The sequence below is a fragment of the Papaver somniferum genome, chromosome 1 (assembly GCF_003573695.1).
Source record: "Papaver somniferum cultivar HN1 chromosome 1, ASM357369v1, whole genome shotgun sequence".
In the NCBI taxonomy this organism is placed as follows: domain Eukaryota; kingdom Viridiplantae; phylum Streptophyta; class Magnoliopsida; order Ranunculales; family Papaveraceae; genus Papaver; species Papaver somniferum.
In genome coordinates, this window is record NC_039358.1 from 245,580,839 (window position 1) to 245,591,500 (window position 10,662).

At 37.8% G+C, this 10,662-nt stretch overlaps 1 protein-coding gene and 1 pseudogene across 1 annotated transcript; both read left to right on the forward strand.

Moving 5' to 3' along the window:
- The first annotated feature begins 4,337 nt into the window (after nt 1–4,337).
- LOC113323703 (CBBY-like protein) lies at nt 4,338–6,859 on the forward strand. Its single transcript, XM_026572051.1, has 11 exons — nt 4,338–4,718; nt 4,815–4,864; nt 4,949–5,012; nt 5,224–5,272; nt 5,399–5,467; nt 5,557–5,618; nt 5,700–5,780; nt 5,862–6,016; nt 6,118–6,202; nt 6,284–6,427; nt 6,571–6,859. The coding sequence occupies exons 1-11, from the start codon at nt 4,417–4,419 to the stop codon at nt 6,677–6,679; spliced, it is 1,170 nt and encodes a 389-aa protein (XP_026427836.1). The 5' UTR covers nt 4,338–4,416; the 3' UTR covers nt 6,680–6,859.
- Nucleotides 6,860–7,070: 211 nt separating this feature from the next.
- LOC113323695 lies at nt 7,071–9,084 on the forward strand (annotated as a pseudogene).
- The last annotated feature ends 1,578 nt before the right edge of the window (nt 9,085–10,662 follow it).

Consider the following 10,662-nt stretch of genomic DNA (forward strand, 5'->3'; position numbering starts at 1 on the left):
GCCTGCGTACTCCTAACATCGTCACGAGGACGAGACACCGCACGATCGGCAGCATTTCGAGACCGAAAAGGATTTTTCGAGTGACCCTCTTCCCTAGGAGAAGAGGCCTTCGCCCCAGAAGAAGAAACTCTAATATCACGAAGATCATTTTGAGACTCTCTGCGCGGAGGGGATCTCGATAGACCAGAACCCGGAGTTTGATAAGGAAGCCGCGGACGGTCAAACATGGATGCGAAAAGATAAACCATAAACAAGTTAGAAACAAACACAAGGACATCACCAAAGATCAAAAAACCACATAAATAACAATCCACCTCAGATATCACAGAAACCCTAAAACTAGCATACATGCTCGAAATTCCCTAAAACCCTAAACTCAAAAGCCTAATCAATACAAGTAAAACAATGGCCTCCTTGATTTGAGATGAAGAACAGGGGAAAACTAGCATGCAAGCATTAAAAGAGGTTCTTCATCACAAACAAGGGACGACAGCAGCAGAAATAGGAAGCTACGATATGATCAACAGCAAAGAATTTACAAATCAACATAGCGTAAAACAGTGGAAACAAAGAAAAGAAAACTTACCAGCAGAAACAGAAGCAGAAAGAACAAATCAGAAATAAAGAAGAAGCAAGCGTAATTAATGCTAAGGCAGAGAGAATTTAAGGGCTGAAGAACAAGGAATGGAGACTGACAGAGAATGAAATAAATTTGTAGGGAGAATGAAATTAATTCTCTTTCTCTCCTTAATATACCCGAAAGAAAGAGAAGGAAATTAATGGAGGAATGGGAAACGTGCCCATTAAATGAGCAGTTAATGCACGAATAAGAGACGTGCCCAAGTATCTAGGAGACATTATTATGAGAGATGGAAGAATATGCAACGACGGTTTTCTTCAATGCACCCACTAAACATTCAAGCCCGAAGAAAAAGGGAAAATTGTGTGTACATATTTCACCATCAAACACGTGCATATAGGAAGATACGTGGAAAGCATGCAGGCCAATACATCAAAACACGATGTACTGCGGAACACCAAATAACTCCTGAAGAGTTACTTTATCTCATCCCCAAAAGAAGCTAAGATCAACGGTAAAGAGAAAGTTAGCTGACACGGATGTGACAGGGGCAGAAGACACTTGTCTGACACGATCAGGCGCCTCAACTATCCGCATTAAACACTCTGAGCAGTACACGTGTCGATCAACCCGTGGAACGAACGAGGATGCCTCTGCGTGATCAAGTGATGAACGAAAACCTCCGCGTGACGGACACGAAACACAAGAAGATAAGGTTTCAACGGCCCTCAGAGATGGGTCCCACACTCTAACCCTATAAATACCCCCTATCCACCAAGAGTGAGGGGGATTGGAAAAATCAGGGAGAGAAAGAGAGAGAATAATTGTGAGTGTAAGTCTTTTACAATAGATAGACATATGTAAACTCCAGAGTCATTCGACTATCCTTGTAACCCTCAAGTATATAGTGAAACAACAAACCCCGTGGACGTAGGCCTTAGTGCTGAACCACGTAAACCCCAGTCTCATTTATATTTCAGCACTTTACATTCGCCTAAAACCCCATGAATCTTTACTTCTATGTTTTGTTTTCTTTATTTTTACTCAGATCCCGTGCGCAAACGTCTCGCACGGTGTTATTAGATGAGGCTGTGATAAATCCGAGGGTTTTGAGCCAAGGAATCAGCACAAATGTATCATCAGTATGAGTCTGAGTCTAGATTACGAACTTTGGTTGTGAATACGTCGATGCCTTCGTGATTTATGTGTTTACAGTGATAATGAATGTATCCATATAAATCACATCAAGGAAATCAAACACTGGATCAACATCAAGGGTTTTTTGCTAATTTAATGGACTAGAAAGGCTTTTCAAGATATAGGAGAAAAGCTTGGAGGGTTGGCTGAAATATCAAAAGAAACGGCTGAAATTAATGCGAAAATATGCAAAATTGCAGTTAACGGGGACATTTTCAAAATTCATGTTGGATTGGATATTGAGATTGCAGGAAAGTTGATAAATCTTTATCTTGAGTGGGATGCTTTTTATCGACCAAAGTATATCTCTAGGGAAGAATATTCCAGACTGGTGAAATTGAAATTGAAAATTTGAATCGACAAACTACACGTGGAGCCAGTTACAACGGCAATGCTTCTCCCGTGAGTTTGGGGGGTAAAAAACAACTGGATTTTTTCAACTCAATAAATCTACTCAGGGCCACCAAATAACAAAATCAGGTAATCATACCATAACATCCATGTTCAGTAACTTAAACAAGAAAAAAACTATGCAAATGTAGGGTTGGACACTTTGGAGGAAGGAGAGATAATCAGGAGGGTAGAGGAGATTATTGCAGACACTCTGTGAACATTGCTAGATGCTCTAACACCAACAACTGCAACATACTCTGCATCGGGCTCGCGAAAAAAATATAATGCGCTCTAAATTTATGAGAATTCACACCTGCAAATTAGAGATGGCAAAGTGATTATAGACATTTAGAAACTCAATCCGGATGCGTCCAATAACATCGACGCAATTTCAAACACGTATGGTGGAGCTATTAATGGAGTTGAGTTGTAATTTGGATACCAATTTAAATGGTAAAACTAGATAAGTTCAGCGTATTTTTGCAGGAATTGTATAAAAACTTTAAATGGGTATCATTACCCCAATTATTCTCTCTCCTTCTCTCCCTGATTTTTCCCATCCCCCTCACTCTTGGTGGAGAGGGGGTATTTATAGGGTTAGAGTGTGGGACCCATCTCTGAGGGCCGTTGAAACCTTATCTTCTTGTGTTTCGTGTCCGTCACGCGGAGGTCTTCGTTCATCACTTGATCACGCAGAGCCATCCTCGTTCGTTCCACGGGTTGATCGACACGTATACTGCTCAGAGTGTTTAATGCGGGTAGTTGAGGCGCCTGCTCGTGTCAGACAAGTGTCTTCTGCCCATGTCACATCCGTGTCAGCTAACTTTCTCTTCACCGTTGATCTTAGCTTCTTTTGGGGATGAGATAAAGTAACTTTTCGGGAGTTATTTGGTGTTCCGCAGTACATCGTGTTTTGATGTATTGGCCTGCATGCTTTCCACGTATCTTCCTATATACACGTGTTTGATGGTGAAATATGTACACACAATCATAACACCATCTTCTAGCTGAAATTTTCTTTAGGTTCCCAAGTCTTCATCTATTACTTACTCATCATTATTTGGTGTGAATGTGGCTTGATATTCCATTAGTTTTAGATATCTGCTCCATCTTAATTTTTGTGAAACCGATTTGGTAACTCGGTTCCAGGGAAAAATTCCATTAATGGTTACCACTGCTAATCTTGACATCCTGGCTTTGATTGAGTTTTTATCACCTTGATATGATGGGAATTCAATATTGTTTGGTGATGATTGAATCTGGATGAAATACAAAATTCCACCAACCCATTTCATTATCACCTCGAGGAAATACATGTAGTACTATTTCCTCTTTTGTTCCTATCGAATTGACGACGATAATACATCTTGAAAACCCTTATTCTCCTCATAAAGAAAATATAGTGTATGAGTAAATAAGACATTTTAACAGGTTAGATAACCGTTTAACTGGACCGAGATTAGCTTTTTGAATAAAACAGTCAAAGTACTTCAGGAAATATATTAGTTTACTTCTCAAAATCGAGGTACTTTATAAAATCCCGTATGATATGGTAGTGCTTTAGCTTAATTGAAGCTGTCTACTCATGCAAATCAGGCTATGCGTGTGACCGTGAGGATAGTACAGTATTCTTTCGTGTAGATGAAACTTTGAACCTGCTATAGATCCCCGGAAAGTTTTGTCTATAATTTTTATTGGAGAACACAAAATTGGTTAAAAAGACCAAAATCAATTATTTCTGGGCAAAAATGACACTTAGATTTTGATACTGTTTAAATGGACAAAAATATAAAAATAGTCAGGATGTAAACAGTTTCATCCTGCCAATTTTTAAATACATTTTCTTATTTTTTAATTTACACAGGATGCATCCATTTTCATCCTCGCTATATCTCGTACGAGGCAGTAAAAATAGTTACACTAAACAACTATTTTTACGTTGAATATTTTGTGCTTGTTTCAAATGTCATTCGCCTATCCACCCCCAACCTCTACTACTTTGAGTGATGGTCATCTCATCACCAGAGTAAACCTTTCTGCAATTTGTGAACCTAGACAATAATTCCTTTCTGGTACAAAATTATAATTAGCTTCTCCACTTCATAATAATAAAATAAGTAATCCCTAATCCTAATCCTAATCTTTTTCTTTTTTCCCCTTATTAATATTACTAATAATGACAAGGCTTTGGATTGACGCCACCAAAATCTCAATAGAAAACACTCAATCACACAGTGTTAGTAACCATGGAAACAGCTGCTGCTTCATGTTCAACCCTCCTCAACAACACTACTAGCTTAACCACTACCAATAAATCTCCCCCAAATGTCTACCCTTTCATCCATTCAATCAATACTAAAATTACATCCCAACCCTTTTCTTCTCCTTCTTCTTCTTTGAGTTCAATCTCAACTACTTTTACAAAATTAAATCACTGTCCCATCAAATTTCAATCAAGAATTTCAGCTCTCAGCTCAGATTCTAACAATGATGATGTTGATAGTGAAAACCCATCTCCTGAATTTGCTATTCTCCTTGAAGTTGAAGGGTAAGTATGAAATTCTTCCATTTTTTAAGCTCTGGGATTGAATGTTTATATGGATGTTTTGATAAAGTTCCTTCCTTTTGTGTATTACCATTTCAGGGTTCTTATGGATGTATATCGTGTTGGCAATCGCGAAGCTTTCAATTTAGGTATCTAATACTAATTTCATCACATATCCAGTTACAAATTCATTTTTGGTGACTCAAATTCATCCTCAATTGTTCAATTGGCAGCATTTTCAAAGAGAGGATTGGATTGTGCAAATTGGACTGAACCAATTTATTTAGATCTTGTGAGGTTTGTACTCAACTCAAAGCATTGGAAAAAAAAAAACTTTCTTTTGTGTATGTAATTTATTTGTTAAATTGCTCTGGTTATTTGCATTATGCGTAATTTCAACTTAATTCCAACTTATAGTTGATTCTTCCTGCCAACTATTGCTCTGAATATTGTGCTTATTTCAGTATGGATGAAGAAGCTGTGATTGACCTTTACTGTTTTGTTGTAGGAAGACTGGTGGAGATGAGGAACGGATGGTGGTCTTGTTCTTCGAAAGAGTTAGTTTTTCTTTTTTGTGTTTTCCTTTGCTGCTCTCCCAAAATCTATAACATGGGTTAAGAAATTTCTATCCACAAGCTATTGGAATGATATGTAACGCGCTATTCTCTCTGCCGCTCATGTAGATTGGTTGGCCTACATCATTGCCCACTAATGAGAAAGAGGCGTTTGTCAAAAGTGTTCTGAAAGAAAAGGCAAGTTTTTCTCGATGAATGTTTTTTTTTTTTTTGTGTTCAAGACAATTCTTGCAAAATGATTCGATTAATGATTAGTCTGTTTGCAGCGGAAAGCATTGGATGAGTTTGTGATGACACAAGATTCACCTTTACGCCATGGGGTTGAAACGTGAGTTGAGTTATGGACATCCCATTTCTTATGTGTATGCTTGTTATGTTTATTAACCCCATGTTTGCCTCGTTTTCCCAGTTTTATCGACGATGCCCTCAGTAGAAGTATACCTGTAGTTATCTTGACAGCCTACAGTAAGAACGGAGAGAAACTTGCCAGGTTTGTTATTGTTTTACATATTTGCTCATGTACTTGAGCTGCGATAATGCTTTCAACTAAGATTTTATGTCCTTTTGTTAGGTCTATAGTTGAGAAGCTTGGCCCTGATAGGATTTCTAAGTTAAAGATTGTAGGAAAGGAAGAAATGGAAGGAAGCCTTTATGGCCAGCTTGTTCCGGGTAAAGGACCATCATTTGGTTTGGATGATGAGCTAGCTAAAGAAGCGAGTAAAGCAGGTGAATTCCTTATCCTGAAACTCCCTCCCTCGACTCTTCCATGAAAAAGAAAAATTATTCAATGCACTCAAATTCTTATTGAACTTGTTCTTTGTGAGTAGCTTTGGCACAGAAGCAAAAGATAGCAGAAGAGGTTGCTTTTGCGCTGAAAGTTAGTGTTGATCTTAATACAATGCCGACTGAAAGGTTTGTTCATTTTGTTTCAAATCGTAACAAAAGAAATATGATGGAGTTTTGAATATAATGCTTTTGAGCTTTTCCGTTCAGCTCTGAAAAGATGGTGGCTACACTGCGTGCTGGGGCAGAGTATGCTGGAGTTCCTGTACAGAACTGCGTGCTTATTGCTGGAGGCCAATCTGGTGTATCTGGATCTCAATGCATAGCCATGCCATGTATCGTTCTGCGGAGCAGGTCTGTGATGTATCATAGCTTATTGGTTTGACATTTTCTTAAAGTAGGCTCTTCAAACATCAAACCTCAGGCATTGCCAACATAAACATACATTATACATTTATTGTACAGTTCATGATTTGATCATATTTGTTTTTTCTTAGCTCGACATCAAGAGCGGAATTCCCTTCTGCAAGGGCCATAATGGATGGATTTGGCGGCGCAGATCTGACAGTCTCCAAACTACTTAAACGTCGATGGGACTTGAAGTGAAATAATCTTCTCACCGCAGCACGGGTCTTGGGTTTATTTTGTACGTGATGACTCCATTTGTTCCCTTTTCAAATTACTGTATAATACTATAGAATCACAATACTACAGAAGAAATTTGGTAACCTGTCGATGATTGTTGGACATAATGCCATAATTTTCCCAAGGTTATGGGCCAAAGAATTGGCCCTCCGGGCTGAATTGTTTGTAACTGCAGTGCTAATTTGGTGTAAATGGGGTGTCAGTGTCTCCTTTCATTAGTTTTATAGTTAGGACAGCTGTCCATTACCTGTCTGTTAGATGACGTAATCTCCCGTTAACATCAAAGCATCCCTTAACGTAAAAAGACAAATAACAAGTTTTTGCTTTTTTCTATTTTCCGCCTCTGTTCTGCTCAGCTCACACCCACCCTCTCTGTGGAGATGGAGCTGTTCTGTGGGAGTTGCTCTATTTAGAATGGGTAACTCCGCAACTTGGATTAAAAGAAATGGTAGATGGAGAAATACAAGTTCTTGGATCAAGACGAGGAGATCCCCGGTGTATTCATGCCCAGGCTATTAAATCTAAAATTGCATCAAAGCATAGTTGCTTATTCAATGAATTAATCACACATTATTCCAAATCCAACAAATTACTCTATGCTCAACGTGTGTTTAATCAAATCCCTGAACCCACCGTTGTATCATGGACAGCTCTCATCTCATCATACATAAACACTACAAATGCCATTCATCACTTTATCGCCATGCTTCGCCATCCCACATTACCAAACCAGAGAACTTTAGCTCCTCTATTCAAAACATGTGCTTCACTCTCTACACTACAGATTGGCATTCAACTTCATTCCGTCTCTCTAAAACTCTCCCTCTCTAACTTGTCTTATACTGGTTCGTCACTCATTAGTTTCTATACAAAATGCTCATTGCCAAACGAAGCGTTGAAAGTGTTTGACAAAATTCTTGAAAGAGATGGAGTTTGTTATTCTTCAATGATTGTGGGTCTTGCTCAAAACTCTCAACCTTCAAAAGCTCAAGTTGTTTTCTGAAATGAATAGTTCTTCTACTGTTACTTCAAATATGTATGCTGTTTCTGGTGCGCTTCGAGCAACGGCGGAATTAGCAGCACTTGAACAATGTAGAATTATTCATGCACATACGATACTTACTGGGTTTCATACGTATCTTGTTGTGGGTAATGCTTTGGTTGATGCTTATGGAAAATGTGGTCTCGTTGCTGATTCTCGTAGTATCTTTAATCAGTTATTACCGAATGCGAATATTTTTCTGTGGAATTCGATGATGGGAGCTTATGCTCAACAAGGAGATGAAAAATCTGTGATTAAGCTGTTTTATGACATGAAATCTAGAGGTTTTTCTCCTGATGAGTACAGTTTTCTTGCGTTACTTACTGCTTGTAGTAATTCTGGTTCAGTTCATGAAGCTGAAAAATGGTTGAATTGTATGAAAGATTATTATGGGGTTGAACCACAGCTTCAACATTATACATGTTTTATAAATGCAATGGCAAGAGATGGACGGATTGCGGAAGCTAAGGCACTGGCTGTGAAGATGCCATATGAAGCCGATGCTGCTGTGTGGAGATCACTATTGACTGCTTGTGCTGTTCATGGTGCATCAGAGGTAGCTCAAGAAGTAACTCAAAGACTACTAGAACATAACCCACGTGACGATTCAGCATTTGTGTTGCTTGCTAATGTAAATGCAACTGCAGGAAAATGGGCTGAAGTGGCACAAGTGAGGAAGCTAATGAGACGGCGAGGAGTGAGAAAGGAAGGTGGGATGAGTTGGATCGAATTTCGAGGCGAAGTTCATGTGTTTTTAGCTGGGGATAGAAACCATGAAAGGATGAATGAGATATACGCTAAGTTAGCAGAGTTGAGGGAAGAGATAAAAAAATTGGGATACAAAGAGGTAGTTGATGAAAAACTGCATGAAATGGAAGCAGCGGATAAGAGAGAGTTGCTTTGGTCTCATAGTGAAAAGTTGGCGCTGGCGTTTGGGGTAGTCAGTGGAGCAGCACCACCGGGTAAGGCTCTTAGGATTCTTAAGAATTTGAGGATTTGTAAGGACTGCCATGAGGCTTTCAAGTGTATCAGTATAGTGATAAAGAGAGAAATTGTTGTTCGCGATGTTAACAGATACCACAGATTTGTTCATGGAAACTGCAATTGTGGAGATTATTGGTGATCCGGTAAACTTGAATATAAAATTGATGAGTTTCCTTCCGCAAGGTCTGTAGAATGAATAATCTTATGATGGCAGCATGGGTCGTGGGTTTGTTTGTACGTGAGGATTCATTCCATTTGTTCACTTTTTGAATTCATGTATATTACGGTTTCATATATGATATATATCTTGTGGCTTTGTAATATATACCGAAATTCAATACCACTGGTCTAAGTACAATTTAGAATAGAAGGAATTTTGAAAATCTGTCCATCATTGTTGGACATTATGCTCAATAGATTCTATAGTCTCTCACAAAAACTGTTTCAGAGTAACGAGAGAACAAACGATCAAGAAACTTGTGAGCCACTTACTTACTGTGTAGTGGTTATGTCATGCGAATTCATACACTTCAACAAACAGATTAACTTCAAACGTTGTTATAAATTAGAATTTGATGATAAATAGGGCAACCTTGTGTTAACATTTCTTCACAAACCAAATGCTCGATCTGTAATCTGTTTCTATGTATAATCTTTTTTCAACCTCTCCAGTGGTCTCAAGTTCTCAATGATGGGTGATCCAGAAATCATTCTACCTGTTACTTTTTTTCACATTTTGTTTATCGTTTTGAAGTAAAGGTTTTGAGCTAAATCATTTTTTTTTCATTTTTTCTTTGATTGATGATCCAGATGAAATGTTTTGAATTAGATGATTTAGTTCCTGCTCCGGTGTTAATCAATGATCGTTGTAGTTTCCTTGTACTCTAATGATTAATTAATAGTTAATGGCGGCAAGTTAAAAAATATCCAAGGTTGGAAACGGTACGATAAGGTTAGGAGCCAACCACAAGCACATGATGCATGATCAATTAGTATTATTGGTTTAATTAATGAAATTCTTTGTAAACTAGTCATATTATTGTGAATGATTACTATTTACTTAACATTATGTCTCAAGTTGCATTACATATATAACGGCTGTTTGGAAATCATTAGTATTATTGATGGTCATGAATGGTTGGTTCATGATCAATGGAACTGGATTAAACTAATCCAAGATGAAGCTCTTTTGGCCCTTTCTCCTAATCTGGTTTAAAGGAAATAAACAGTGGTGGTTTTTTCCTACTGATTACTGTTATTTACTCCAGATTCGGAGGGAGTATTGATACAGGAAAAAATCATTTAGATCCGGTCTTGAAATGTATCATTTCTCTTCCATGAAAACAAACTTAAGATTTAAGAAACAAGATTAAGTTATACGAGGGTAAGCATAAATTAATCAAAATTAAGATAAGAAAAATATGATCAAGTTTAGTCCTTTGATTTGTGGATCAAGCTCAAACTAAAAATAATAACTATGATCAAAGAGTGAGTTTTGAGTCTATCGGTGTTCTTTGCAACCTGAGTGAGAAAATGGAGTATAATATAATCAAAACTTTATTTACTAATGATTATTTGAGATAGTAATAAACTAGGTTCAAACAGGAGGAGGTATAGATTTTTGTTGTGTTAAATTTCTTTCCTTCAATTTTCATCTCATGTGTTAAAAAAGACTTTTGATATGGTTTTTTCGCAATTTCGGTTTAACTGATCTTATATTTGAAAACAAATCAGATGAAGTAGATCTATTTCGCAGAGAAATAAAACTAAAACGTAGGAGAAAAGAGATAAATCGATTTGGCTGCTTATGTGGATGCCACGTGGGTGCATCGGGTGCACGAAATACGGGCGCCACAAATCATTTTCGAAAGTCATAATAATTCTTTTGCAGAAATTGAGGTAGCGCAAACATGGCATT

Excerpts from the sequence above, each read along its gene's own strand:
- LOC113323703 (XM_026572051.1), top strand. The coding sequence starts at position 4,417 with ATGGAAACAGCTGCTGCTTCATGTTCAACCCTCCTCAACAACACTACT. Across the intron at positions 5,468-5,556 it reads AAAGTGTTCTGAAAGAAAAG|CGGAAAGCATTGGATGAGTT; the intron begins GCAAGTTTTTCT and ends GTCTGTTTGCAG. Across the intron at positions 6,203-6,283 it reads AATACAATGCCGACTGAAAG|CTCTGAAAAGATGGTGGCTA; the intron begins GTTTGTTCATTT and ends TTTTCCGTTCAG.